We start from the raw sequence: 13,723 nt of genomic DNA on the forward strand, positions 1-13,723 counted from the left end.
GCAGCAGCACCCTGGGTTTCCACCTACTTCCCTACTTACTTATTTAATTTGTGCTTGATAATCGTGCATGTTTCTGGGGTGCAGTGTGACATCTCAACACATGTATGGATCGTGTAATGATCAAGAACCATCTTCACCTCGCCCCTGCCGTGTCCTCCAGCTGTCCTAAGACACACACAACACTGCAGACGACTCTCCTGCTGTGCAGTGGGTAAGGGTGGCTGACAAGGGGACGTCAGAGAGGGGCCACTTTCCCTGCAGCACACAGTGACCCCTGAGGGGCAGGGCAGGACCCGAAGGCCCTTCACGGCCCTGAAACGAACCTCTCAGTGCTGCTTCTCACGCCTCCTCTGCCACCGCCTCCTGAGGTCCTCTCCCAGAGGGTCCTGTCCTGTCCTGCAGCTGCCCGGGTCCAAGGCCCAGGGCTCATCCAGTCATCTCTCCTGCCTCCCCATCCCTCTGCAGCCAGCCCCGTCTGCTCTCAGCCTGAGCCGCTCCATGCACCCATGGCTGTGTCTCCTGCTTGGGTCCCTCCAGCCCAGCTCAACCCTGTGCCTTGGTGGTGTGACTGACCCCGACTTCTCCCTCACACCACACTGCAACACCAGGTCTCCAGGATCACAGCTCCTCATTCAGAAGCCTCCAGGCCCCAGTGCCCCGTGCTCTTGCTGAGCAGTGGCGTGCAGCATCTGAGGGGCCTGGAATCACCCCAGAAGGCTGTGCCCACGCCCTGCACACAAGGAGCTCCTGGGAGCTTGTCACACACCCCCAGGGCTGGAGGGAGGTCCCTCCAGTAGGAGGTGAACACCTTTCTGACAAGCTGGCACAGTGCTGGGCTCGTGGGCACATCCTGCCACCAAGGTCTGCTGGTCCTCCAGGCTCCACCTGCCACGTGCTCTGGCCAGGTGGTGCTGCTGTGCTGACAGGACTCTACACGCAGAAGAGAAACATGACTCCCAGGGCCTGTGCCCGCTGCCGTCTGCAAGGCCCACCCCATGACAGGCTCTGTGCCATCCTTTGGTTTTTCCCTCATTCTCATGTTTTGTGCAGGGCCTCTCTGCTCTGCTCTTGATGGCCACAATGATAGACACCCTGCAGCCCTTCCCAGCCATCCCAGAGTCCCTTGCCTGGTCTTGGTGAGGGGCCAGGAACCTCAAGAGTAAGAAAGGTGCAGCAAAGCAGAGAACCACTTTTCAGCAGAGCCCACCCTGCAGGCCCTAGGGGCTGGAGGGTGTCCTGGAAGGAGCAGGAGAACCTGCACATGCTACATGTGCTGCACGTGTGCCCTGCACACATGACACATGCCACACAGGCTGCGTGCACTGCACACGTACATGCTCTGCAGGCACCACACATGCTGTAAGCAGCCCAGGTCCAGGCTGCCAGGCTCCCTGGGGCTTCTCAGTGCATCCTCGCCCTCTGCCTTGCTGAGAAGAGATCCCAAGGGAACCCGGACATCGACTCCAGGCCATTCCCATCACAAAGGCCAGCCACACAGGTCCTCACAGCTACCAGCACAGACATGAGGTGAGCAGAAGACACACTCAGATTGAAAAGCATTGAAAGTGGCCTGTCCACACACGGGAGTTCAGACTCCCCGGCACAGAAGGGGTGTGCAGTGTTGGGATCTGGGACAGTGTCCACTCCTCCCTCTCTTAGACAAATGTGAACATGTGGCAGCGTGCAGCTTCGCACCCTCCCAGCAAGCTGCACGGAAGCAGCTGGCACGTAGGCGGGCACATTAAGGCACAAGTCACATACCTTTCAACTCACTCAAAGCGCGCGCGTTGGTGACTTTTACCAGTTCCACAGGGGTGTGCGGCCCTCGGCAGTCGATTTCAGAGCACCTCCTTCCTGAGCCACCTCCCTGTCCCCGGCCCCCAGGACACTGCTTGCGTCCTCTCTCTGTAGCTGTGCCTGCTCTGCACCTTCACACAGACGGAAAGCACATGCCACATGCTCCCGACATGTTTTCAGAACTGATGTGCTCTCCTCAGCAGGGGTTTTCAGTGTCCACCCATGCTGAAGCACGTAGCTCATTTCCTTATGTTTTCACAGAACATGGCATCGTGTGGGTGGACGACCACACCTAGCTGACCTTCATCAGCCAGCAGACATCTGGGCTGGGTCCACTCTGTGGCTCCTGTGGGAATCCTGCTATGGGCACTTGTGTGTTTCCATGGCTCTCGGGCACATACCTGGAAGCAGAACTGGCAGGGCAGGTGGCCCCTGTGTCACCTGTTCCAGGAACTGCCAGGCTGTTTTTCACAAGGACTGTGCCAGTCTGCGTTCAGCCAGCAGCGTGAGGGTTTCTGTCCTCAAACCCAGGCCCGTCATTGCCCACTGCTCTTTCTGAGCCCCCTGGAGGGTGTGAGGACAATGCTTGTCACTGCCCACCCTTTTAATCTTAGCTACTTAAGAGTGTGCACAGTGGCACCACTGTGGCATCTTGGGATGGCGATGGATCCGAGTGTCTTTCCGCGTGCTCACTGGCCACGGTGTGTTCCCTCCACTGCTGTTTATTAGTTGAGTGTCCTGCACCTGTGGTTTTGCGAGCCCACGGGAGTCTTTCACAGACTCCATGATTCTCCGACACCCGGGCGGAGGCAGCTCCCTCTCAGGCCTGACACAATTCCCCGGCATAGGTGTGGTCACGAGCTCCTCCCTGTTAGACCACCGGCCTTCCCGAAGCCTCCCGTCCATGTCCAGGACTCTGTGCCAGGGAGCCAGGCAGGCTGACTGCGGGCCACCAGATCCCCGTGCCCTCCCCGCCATTCTCCACGGCGTGTCCTTCTCCATTTCCATCCCAGACACCTCGCTTCTGTGATTTCTGTCCCTAGGTGCTGCCTTGAGAAAAATGAGTATAATAAAAATCATAGCTTATTCAATAAAGTTATAAGGATGTCTGAGCTCAGTTTAGGATCCGCTCATTGCAGTGTGGGTATTAAACATGCAAGAGGGAATGTGAGCAGACTTGGGGAACACAGGTTGTGTGGAGGGAATCAGGAGTCGGTGTGGGCAGCAGCAGGACACGGCAGCTCCGGCTGTGGTGCTGCAGTAGAGACTGTGGACGGGGAAAGGAGGGACCTGGGGGAGGGGTGAGCCCAGAAAGGAGGACAAGCAGCTCACCGGCAGAGGTCCCCCAGGAAGTTCAGATTATCCAGGAGTTAACCTAGAGACCAATGAGCTAACATTCAACAAGGAGAAAGTGACAGACCATCAAATGCTGGTGCAGTGTCAGTGGAGGAGCAGAGAATGGACTGCTAGGATTTAGGACAATGCGAGCGATTGGTGGCCTTGATAAGAGCAACGTCAGGGGTGACCAGGAGCCAAAGTCAGCTCCAAAAGAAAGTAGGCGGAGATGGGTTGAGCCCCGGCAAGTAGGTACGCACCTCTCATCTGGAAGAACTCTCAGGAAGAGAGCAGAGGCTGGGAGCAACAGGGAAAGCAGAGACCTGCCCCCCACATCTGCAAGGCACAGATGTCCACTGGTCAGTGGCATTCCATCCACCATTTGCTCAGGACCAAGCCTTTGAAGTCATCCTTGAAGTCATCATTTCTCTAACATGCACAAGCACCCTGCTGTCCACCCTGCTGTCTACAGCTTTAAGTTAGACTGACCACTACTCAATGCCCACACTTCCCTGCCTAGTCTGAGCCTCTAGCACCTTTGATCCAGATTGTCCCTCAACGCCTCCCTGCCTGGTTGACTGTCTGAAACCAAATCATTCACCTAAAATGTCCGTATCAGAAGGGCTAGACGGGGTGCCAGAGCACCGCACCTTGGGGACATCTGTGGGCGATTGCACCTGACCGCCCAGCTGTGGTCCTGCTGGGATCTTGTGGGCCATCCAGCATGTGTCCCTGCCTCGCCTGGACCATGGCCTCACTCCAGGGAAGCAATGCCCTGCGGAGCCAAGTCTGCTCTGCCCTCCGAGTCACCAGCTCTTGGACTGCGCCCCAGCCCAGTCTCCACAGACTGACTGATTCCTGAGAGGAGCGGAGCTGGAGGGGCAGCCTGTCCTCTGCTCTGGGTGCTGGCCTCCTGCTGGGGCAGGGTGCCCTCTCTGCACTCACTGCTGAGTTCTAGAGCACCACCTGGAAGGGCCTGGGGAAGGTGGGGTGGACATTTGTAGAGGGGGATGGCAGGTGTTATGGTTTAGATATGCAGTGTCCCCCCAAAGTTCAGAGGTGAAATGACTGGGCTTGAGAGCCTCAACCCAATCAGTACATTAATGTCCTCGTGGGACTAACTGGGTGGTGACTGTAGGCAATAGGTGTGGCTGGAGGAGGTAGGTATTGGGGGATTGACTTGGGGTATGTAATTGGGGGTACCTATTTGTGAACTGAGACCACTGAAACCGTGAGCCCCACATAAACTTTCCCTCCTCTGATTGCTCTTGTCGGGCCTCTTGGCCGTAGTGGGGAAAACGCCGACTACAACAGAACACGTGGTCCACTTAAGAAAACCCAGACTTTCTCTGTACGTTTGCTGCTGAGAATCCCATGACCTGAAGTGTCTTTCCTGCCACCTTAGCAGACACAGTCCCCTCTGAAAGAGAGCAGGGAGGGAGGCCGGCAGCCTCTGGAAAGCCATCCTGGGGGACCATGTGGACAGCCCAGGAGGACGCCCTCTGGGGGCTGCAGGTGCTCTGCTGGCCTCCCTGCAGGAGAGCATGCTCCTGTCCTCTGCCACCCACTGTGCCTTCAGTTCTTTCCTGAAGGCCTCACACGCAAGCACACACCATGGACCTGCCGTGGATTTGCTCAGCTCCTGCTTGGGCTTCCGCTTGGGCTGGGAGCTCAGCCTGCAAGCCTCCTGGCAGGCGCTCGCGCGCACGCGCACACACACACACACACACACACACACACACACGGCTTGTTTACCGTGAGCTGAGCAGCAAGGCCTCCCCCATTTCAAAGCATTCAGCCTGGCAAATAAGAACCTGAGGACGGAACACAGCACTCTGTGCTCAGAGAACAATCCAGACCCCAGTCCTCTCCCAGCCAAGACGGCGCTGCTTACGAAAGCAGCACACCCTGCCAAGCATCCAGAAAGACCGCGAGCAAACCCTGGTCCTGCCAGGCAGGGGCCCTTGAAAGCAGTGAGGTTTGAAGGTGTGTTAACAAAGAGGCCGAGGCAGGCCAGGGACATGGCCTGCAGACTTAAGGCGCTGGAAGAGCCCCCCTTGCCTGTGCAGATCCCTCCAGAGACCTCCAGGCGAAGCCCCAGCCTGGCTGGCTGCATGGGGTGTCCCACCTGCCTGGTGAGATTTTAACTGTAATTTTAAAGAGGTAAATGGAATTTCAAGAGTGTAGGCAGGGAGCAGCCTGCTACTCACACACTGCCTGTGCCAAAGGGGGGCACAGGGACGTTTGGTGGCTTTTGCTGAAAACACGGGTTCTGCATATGGCCTGCAGGTGCCCCGTGGCTGGAGTGGTGAGAAGAGACTCGGCCCCTCTGCCTTCATGTCGTGTCTGTCCTCTGCTGCCTTCTCCTTTGGGTCAGAGTCTACCCAGCTCTGCATGCAGATGTGTTGGTCACTTGAGAAAGATCCGTCCACAGCGATGACACGGGCTGACTTGGCCTGGACCTGCCAGCCCGCTCCCTCCCAAGGTGGCCAGGTGACTGTCATAGACCCTAAACCTTGTTGGAATCCACGTACTTGCTAAAGGACACACCCTCCAGGGCCGTGTCAGTTGACAACCGCCATGACAACCGCGGGAAGGAGCAGGAGAGGAGCGGAGGAGGTGGCACCGTGGTCCTGGAAGTCTCTGGTTCTTGGCGCGTGCTTGTCTTGGTAAGGGCCGTCAGTACCCGTCACAGTGTCACTGGTCAGCAGACCCTCCCAGGGAAGAAGGCCTGCATGTCCCAGCACAGCAGCCTCCTCCCGGGAGCCCTGGGAGTCCCCAGGAGACATGGGTGGAGGCAAGGGCTGCTAGACGTCACCCAGAGCTAGGACCCAGCACAGCCGTCCTCAGCCTGTCGCAGGGGCGGAGGGGACAGGCGCTGCTCCTCCTGGAGCTGGAGACTGCGGGTCAGCACGCACGGCCCCTCGTCACGTGTAAGACGCTGTGCATGCTGACCCGCCCTCTGCCTGCCTGTGTGCCTGCTTAGCTAACAGGGGCCCGGCCTTGTTCTTCCTCAACCTGGGGGCGTGGCATGCTGGGCACCTTGGCCTGCACCAGGTCCTGCGTCTTCTCGGCCAGGGGGCTTCACTTCCACCCCTGCCTCAGAAGGCCGTGCCAGGGGCACTGAAGTCGGGACGATGGACATCACTGTGTCCTCAAGCAGTGGGTAAACTGCCAATGTCCCAGAAAAACACTTGAGAGCAGAATGTTCCAAGTCAACCCTGCCCCGTCCTTGGTGCTCTGGGCCTCGCCCTGGTCCCCCCCTGCCCAGTGTCAGTCCCATCCTCGCTGCCTTGACCCCTACCCATCCCTGCAGGTCTACCTCCTCCCTTGGGCCCCTCCCAGCCTCTGTGCCCCCAGACCCACCCCAACTCAGGACAGCACTTCACCCTATTGCTCCGGGACCACACCCTCACCCAGCACAGACCCCCGGGCCAGGCTCTGCCTCTGCCAGCTCCCTGTGGTCCCCACTGAAGTCTGCCTAGCTGCCCAAGAAGAGTGCAGGCGCCTCCTCCTGTTGGTGACCTCGCTCAGTTACGGGGCCCAGGTAGGCAAGGGGTGTGGGGCATGCATGTGCAGAGGGGGGAAATGCCTCATCACCGCCTTGGATGGGACAGGCTGGCATGGACACCACTGTGTCTGCTGAGACCCACCCTGAAGTCCAAGCACTGCAGGACAGAGCTGTGCTCCACGTGTCCACGAGCAAGGTCCTACCAAGGGAAGACCGTCCCCACGTGTTCTACTCGGTGGTGAAGAAGGCAGGGGGGCCTGCCAGTGGCCCTGACTCCCAGCGAAGGAGGAAATGTGCAGAAATGGACACCAAGGATGATTCTGAGCCAAGATGAAAATCTCCAAGTAAATGCCCAGCAATGAGGAGGCTCTTATTGCAGAGGACGCTGCTGGGGCTCGTCTCTGAGTGGGGAAATAGCAGAGCAAAGGTCCTGAGGCAGCCAGGCTATTTCTTGATATGTAGAGGAGCCAGCAGCAGCCGGCATGCGAGGGCTGCGGGGCAAATGCGGGTGGCTTGTGCAGGCCAGGCACGAGAGCGCCCAAGGCACGGTGGGGGGGGGGGATGCTTGCTCTAACCCGTGGAAGGCAGTGCCAGGGGGGTGAGCAGGGGGCTGGTGCATGACTCCTAGAGCTGAACGCTGGCTCTTCTGTGGGTTGTGCAGGTGCTGTGGAGGCAGAGGAAGTGTGCAGCAGCCTCCGTATGAAGGTTGTGCCGCTTGGACAAGAGGAGAGGACAGAGAGGCATGGCCCTCCCCCCCACCCCAGTGTTGGGGAAAAGGAGGGACAACGGTGCTGACCAGTGGGACGTGAGGAGCCAGCAGGAGGAGGATCCGGGTGACCTCCAGGCGCTGGGCTCGGCTCCTGGACATGCTGGTGGCATTGCCTGACTGGAGCCCACGGGGGTGGGGTGGCTGGAAGACCTTGGGACGGAGGTTTGCCGGCTTCTCATGAGAAGACCCTGGGGTGGGAGTCAGCCCTTCCTGTACAAGACAGGGGAGCTCGAAATGTCCTAGGGAAAGTGGGGCGCCCACCAAGAACCTGCAGCCCAGAGCCCAGAGAGCAGGAGGCCTGCTGCTACCCTTACGACCCAGGGGGGCTCAGGGGACACAGAGCAGGGCCCGGGGCTCCTGAGCGCTTGACCCAGGGGGAACCCAGCAGAGGAGCGTCAGACCAGGAAGGCGAGTGCATCCCAGGGACACAGGTGACAACTGTGTCTCGTGTTCCACGGAGCAGCTCAAAGGGCGCCGCCTCCTGTGCCCGCTCAGAAACCTCTGGCCATAGGGGGCAGCGCCCAGAGACACCTCCCTGACAAGACCAGCTGCACCAGGTGCGTACCCAGGGGGCACTCTGTGAACTTCAGAGGAGACAAGTCTGCAGGCCCTGGAGGGTGTGGCGAACAACTGTGGAAAGAGCGGCAGAGGGTGCCTGGCACGCACGTGGCACAGCGGCAGGGAGGCTGGGCACCGGGCGCCGCTGCTTCCCCTGGGAGGGCCACGTGGCCTCTGGGGCACTCCTCACTTTACTCCTGACGTAGATGCACAGGCTTGGCCAGCAGCAGCTCCAATTTTTCTTTTCAGAGAAAGAGTGGGTCGTATCTAACGGTGGAGATGGCCAATGCAGACAGAGTCCTGGGGGACTCGGTCACAGGAGCACCTTCTGGGTGCGCCACCTAGACCTGGCCGAAGAGGGAGACTCGTGTGAAAACGGGTCCTGCCCTTGGGTCCCAGGGACACTCTCCACTTGGAGAGGCTGCCGCACACCCAGTCCTAGCGCCAGCCTGGAGACCTGCACAGGCGTCTGGACACAACCTCGGTCATCACGGGCAGCAAAGCGCACGAAGCCCATTGCCTGTTCAGGTCCCCAGGCTTTCTCCTCACGGTGGCTTGATGCCTCCGTCCAAGACGCACACGCCTTCCCCACAGGAAGCTGGGCTCCTGCATATTGGGCTGTGAGTAATTATGTTGTTACCGTGTTCCTGTATTTTTGTCTCAGGAAAACTCTAAAATGTTAATATGTATTATGACATTTTTGATTATAGTGGAGGAGAAAACAATTCCTGGATTAAAAAAAAAAAAAGAAAGAAATGAAAGCCTTCATGCCGCATGGCTGACGGCGGCTGTCGCGGGGCCTGCCTGAGCATCTGCAGGCTCCCTTACGAGGGAAACTTGAAAGGCCGCGCTGGCTCTGGCCTGGAGACTTCTCGGACTCGTTACGCGGCTTGGCTGGCAAGTTACTGGCAGGAAAAAAATAGTCACTCCCAGCTGTTCTGTGGCAGGACAACACGTTAAATCTAGACCATTAAATAGTTCTGGAAGCAAAAGAACAGGTGGCAAATGATCTCCAAGGCAGATGGCACCTTTTAATATTTGTATTTGATGGTAATTTTTGCTACTAGAGACCGACTCCTCACTCACACAGCACCTTTCTCACTCACATGCTTAAGAAAATGGCAAGTCACGTCGCAAAAATAGACAGGATCATTCTTAAAAGAAAAACCACTTCATTTATCCCGTCCTGTGGGGCAGCTGCCAAGTTCAGTCAGCTCTGAGCCCACCTCACCGTTCCTGGCACAAGGTCAGGGCAGGACCCTGTCTGGTGGCTGCAGGTCTGGAGAGCTCTGGGGACACCCCAGCCCGCTCATCCCGTCTCTCACTGTGCCCTGGCCCACAGCTCCTGACGCACTGAGCTGGCCTCCCCTGGAAGCCCCTCTGCAGTCTGAAGCCAGAGGCCTGAGGGAGCAGGGAGATGCCAGCGGCTGGCTGGAGACCTGGTGGACAGGGCGCCTTTCTGTCCAGCCTCCTGGTGGCTCCTCCAGCCGTGCAGCCCAGCTGTCAGCAGAAAGGGCAGGGCTCATGACTGCACACGCTGTCCCCAAAGCTCTGTGCTCACCAGGCACAGTCAGGGGTGAAAGGGTTGCATTGTGAGAGCGGTAACTGAACCAGCCCCCGGGAGTCTGAACGATGGGGTGGTGACTAGGCAGGTGGGCGTGGCTGGAGGTGGCAGGTCACGGGAAGGCTTGGTTTTCCTGGGGCCTGTTCCTCTCCCCCTGATTCTCCATCCTGAGCTGCTTTCCTCCTCATGACCTTCGCCATGATGGCCACTCACCTCTGACCCAGACTGTGGGGCTGGCTGGCCACGGACTACGTCTCTGAAACCGGGGGCCAAGACAGACCCTGCCTCTGCTAAGCTGTTCTTGTGGGGTCTTTTGGTCACAGGGACACCCATCTGAGTAACAGACAGCACATCTGCAGTGCGCTGTGCCCTCCACTCTACGCTGCCCCCACTAGCCGTAGCAGACCTGAGCAGCGGCATTCAATGCAGAGAGCAGCTCTGCTCAGCCTAGCCCTGGGGACAGTGGTCCCTGAAGGCAGGGCCCTGAAGTCAGCGGAGTTCAGTCAACCCACTTGAGCAGAGGGGCCAGGAGAGAAAGACCCAACCCTGCCTGCAGGTAACCTGGGGCCCAGGAAGGGGACCAGCAGGAGGCTGAGGGCCCAGCAGCAGAGAGGCAGTGCAGGGGTGTGCTGAGTGGCAGCCCAGGAGGAGACCCTGCTCACGCTGCGGGCGGAGCCAGTCCCGGACATCCAGCTGCTCCACCTGAGGGCAAATAACCTGAGGTTCTCCTGGCTCCCTCCTCCCAGAGAGCCTGGTTCCTTCAGGGTTCAGGCTAGAGGAACAGGAACTCCCAGGTGGTCCGCACCTGCCAAGGCCTCAGGTTCTGGTCGGCACTCTCCTGGCATGAACCAGGATTTCCTGACGGCAGCCTCGCTGGTGTTGGCCGGGGGATCACTGTTATCATGGGGACTGTCCTGGGGCCATGGGACACGGGCTACTCCCAGCAGCAGCTCCTGAAGTTCCGACAACCAAAAGCATCTCCTGCCACTGCCAGCTACGCCCTGGGGACCAAGGTGCCCCGAAGAAAACCATTGACCCCGCCCTGTGTGGCCTCTGAGGGCGCCCGGCTCTCTCACCAGCAGGGGAGTCATCGCCTTCGGGCGCACACGGGTGGCTCCCCTCTGGACTCACCCAAGGCACCAGCGTTCACACGGAGCAGACTCCACTGACGCCTCCCCTCTGCTCTGGGTCCCCCGAGACCTCCCAGGGACCTCTGTCCTTCTCCTGCCCCTCGCCGTCCACCCGTTTTAAGGGGCGTCAGGAATTCCCCAGCGCGCTGCTCGTCAGAACAGCTGACTCCAAGAGCAGCTGCCTGCACGGGCTGCGGGGAGTGGCCTGGAGACAGCCTGCCTGAGCAGCCCTGGCCGGCGAGCTGCCCGGCATCTCCTGCAAGCCTCGCTTCTCTCCAGCTTGGTGTCACATGGGCCTGGCTGACCTCCCTCACTTCTGAGATGGCTAGAGGAGGTGCCCTGGACAGTACTGCAGGTGGCCACCCCTCCAACACCCTCCCTGCGCACCCCTGGGAGAGCTGCAGGGCCTGGGCTGCCTTGCAGCCCGCAGCTCAGTGAGCTCCTTGGTCCTGGTCCACCCCCGACTGCATTTCAACCTCACCCTCCTCCGGAGCAGGGCTTTCAGACCAAACGTTCAAGGCCAACACCCCCATGGGGCAGAGACTACATCACAGAGGCTTGACCTTTTCCAACTGAGCGCATAGTGTGGCTGATTCGGTTACAGAACCTTTGAAAAGGCAAACCCAGAAGGGGGCTAATGTTTACGATGTCATTTCCTAAGTGCCTGAGAGACAGAAAGTGAAGCCCCCTGGCACCCAGGTCTCCCTTCTAAGATGGATTTCCCAGGATCAGTGTCAGCTGATCAAATGTCGGTGACTGACAGGTCTCAGGCAGCATCTTGACACAGCTGTGAGCTGAGCTCCATACAGGATTATCCACACACTTATTTTCCCAAACTCCAAATGTGAGTTCACTCACACACAGAAACGCAAACGGGACCTGGTTCTTGAGAGTACATTGACCAAACACTCGTCAAACCAATGTGGAAACAGAATGCCAAGCCCAGCGAGGAGAAGACCACACTAGGTTTCAGGAGGAAGGGTCCCAGGGCCAAACCACGCTACAGAGACTGGGAACCAGGGCACCAGCCCGCCCTTCACCCTGGGCGTGACGCCTGGACACACTTCCCAGCCTCGAAGGCAGCGACGCAGGCGGAGCATCCCTCCTCCTAACTGCTGGGGACCTCGAGGGTTTGGATCAGGGATTTTTTCAGATTTTTGCACATATGTGTGAGACATCTTGGGGATGAGACCCAAGCCTAAAAGGAAGTTATTTATGTTTCACGTACCCATTGTACACACGGCCTGAAGGTTTCATACGATATTTTTAAAATAATTTTGTGCAAGAAACAAAGCTTTATGGTGTGGAAATTCCACCGGGACACCCTGCCGGCACTCCAAAGGGGTGGATTGGGAGCATTTCAGATTGTGGACTTTCGGATCCAGGATGCTGTTTCAACCCCCGTGTGTGTCCTTTTTCACAGAACTCCCATTCAGGTGAACAACGAAAGCCAGACCAATCCTGGAGGGCTCACCCAGTGCTGTTCTACCCTAACGGGCACCTGAGGGAACCAGCGTTTCACAGGGACACCCGGTCGCCGGGCCTGCCGACTCCAGCAGCCACGCTTAGTGAGCACGGGCAGGCATGGATCCACGGCCAGCCTGTCTCCCTCCTTGGCCCTGCATCCACGACTCCTAGCACCTCCCAGAAAGCCAGCGTGTCCGCCAGCCCGACGCCCCCGGACAGCTCAGGGGCTCGGGGCCATCACTCGTCCTGCCCCAGTCCCAGCCTGGCCAGGGAGGGGTGAGTGGCTCAGCACTGTGCTCTAGTGCCTCGCGGGCTGCTCTTGCTATTTTGTGTGCCCCACGCGAGGAAAGAACAAAGGTCTGGGTCCCTGCACCACCAGGCTCCTGCACTACGCCACAGAGTCCTAGGAGTCAGCTCAGTTCTTCATCATAGGCAGAAAATGCCGGGTGGCACAGCAAGGCCTGGCTCCTGGTGGAACCCAGGTGTGTCTGGGCAGTCTGACGTTGAGCAGACCCTGCGTGACCTCAGAAGAATGTCCGGCAGCACAGGCACCCCTGGCCACAGGCACTGACCAGAAACCAGGGACAACCTGATGTCAGGAGGCTGGCCGCATCCTGCAGCCACAGGCCGGGTCCTGTGAGCCAAGAGGCCAGCGTCCCTGCCTCTCAGCGATGGAGGATTCTGTCTGCGAGCAGCGCGCGGCTCTGTGCCTACCTGAGAAGGGGGCCGTCAGGAGCGGTATTTTGATGGGCGCCAATGTCAGGAAGTGGCAGGGCTGCACGCTGGCGGGGGATGGACCCCGGAGTCCCTCAGGGTCCACGGAGACCATAGCGGCGGCGGCAGCTGCAGCGGCGGCTGCAATGGCGATGGTGGGACTGTTGCTGATCGGCTTAAGGCTGTTATGGCAACCACCTGCGGAAGAGGGACAGGTCAGAATGGGATGTGCATCATCCACGGTGACAGATGCCTGCTGCACCCAAACCCCGCGCCAGCTCCCTCCAGAGAAAGCCCATCTATGGGCCTCCCTCCCCAGAGGAAGCACTTGAGAGTGGACTATGTAACTACACACGCCCTGCAGGATGTCCAGTGCACTGCAGAGCCCGCGGTCACCCGGGAGAGGAGTGAGACCCCTGCACCCTAACAGAAGCAGCCCAGCTGCGATGCACATGGGTAGTGCACAATGTCAGAAATCACAACACGCCGGGGCAGGGTGCACCTCTGTGACCCCAGCAACCAAGGATGGCAAGTCCAAGGCCAGCCTGGGCACCTTGGTGAGACCCTGTGTCCTGGGATAAAATAAAAAAGGCTGGGGATGTGGCTCAGTGGTAAAGTGTCCCTGGGCTCAATCCTCAGTGCACAACAGGATGAAAGGAAAGGGAAGCCACGGTGACAAGAGCGTGGTCACTGGAGCCACTCAAGGCCACATACATGGGGTGGGGAGGGCTTGCTGGAGGGGGCAACTGTGGGTCAGGGCAGACATTGAGGGAAGGGCCAGCCCTGACCCTTGTGGATGTCCTGTTTGGCTGTTTGGGGTGACAGGCAGGGCTCCGTTCAGCCCAGGCCCAGGGACAGTGCCTGCCGATCCGCGTCTC

General features: G+C 59.0%; 1 protein-coding gene across 1 annotated transcript in view; it reads right to left on the reverse strand.

Moving 5' to 3' along the window:
* The window catches only part of Tcerg1l (transcription elongation regulator 1 like), a 168,535-nt gene that overhangs the window by 118,764 nt on the left and 36,048 nt on the right, over positions 1–13,723 (reverse strand). Inside the window, exon 4 of the mRNA XM_077105456.1 lies at positions 12,846–13,043. Within this exon, the coding sequence (XP_076961571.1) occupies positions 12,846–13,043 (198 nt within the window). The remainder of the gene's footprint in view (positions 1–12,845; positions 13,044–13,723) is intronic.

Source organism: Callospermophilus lateralis, chromosome 15 (genome assembly GCF_048772815.1).
Source record: "Callospermophilus lateralis isolate mCalLat2 chromosome 15, mCalLat2.hap1, whole genome shotgun sequence".
Taxonomy (NCBI): domain Eukaryota; kingdom Metazoa; phylum Chordata; class Mammalia; order Rodentia; family Sciuridae; genus Callospermophilus; species Callospermophilus lateralis.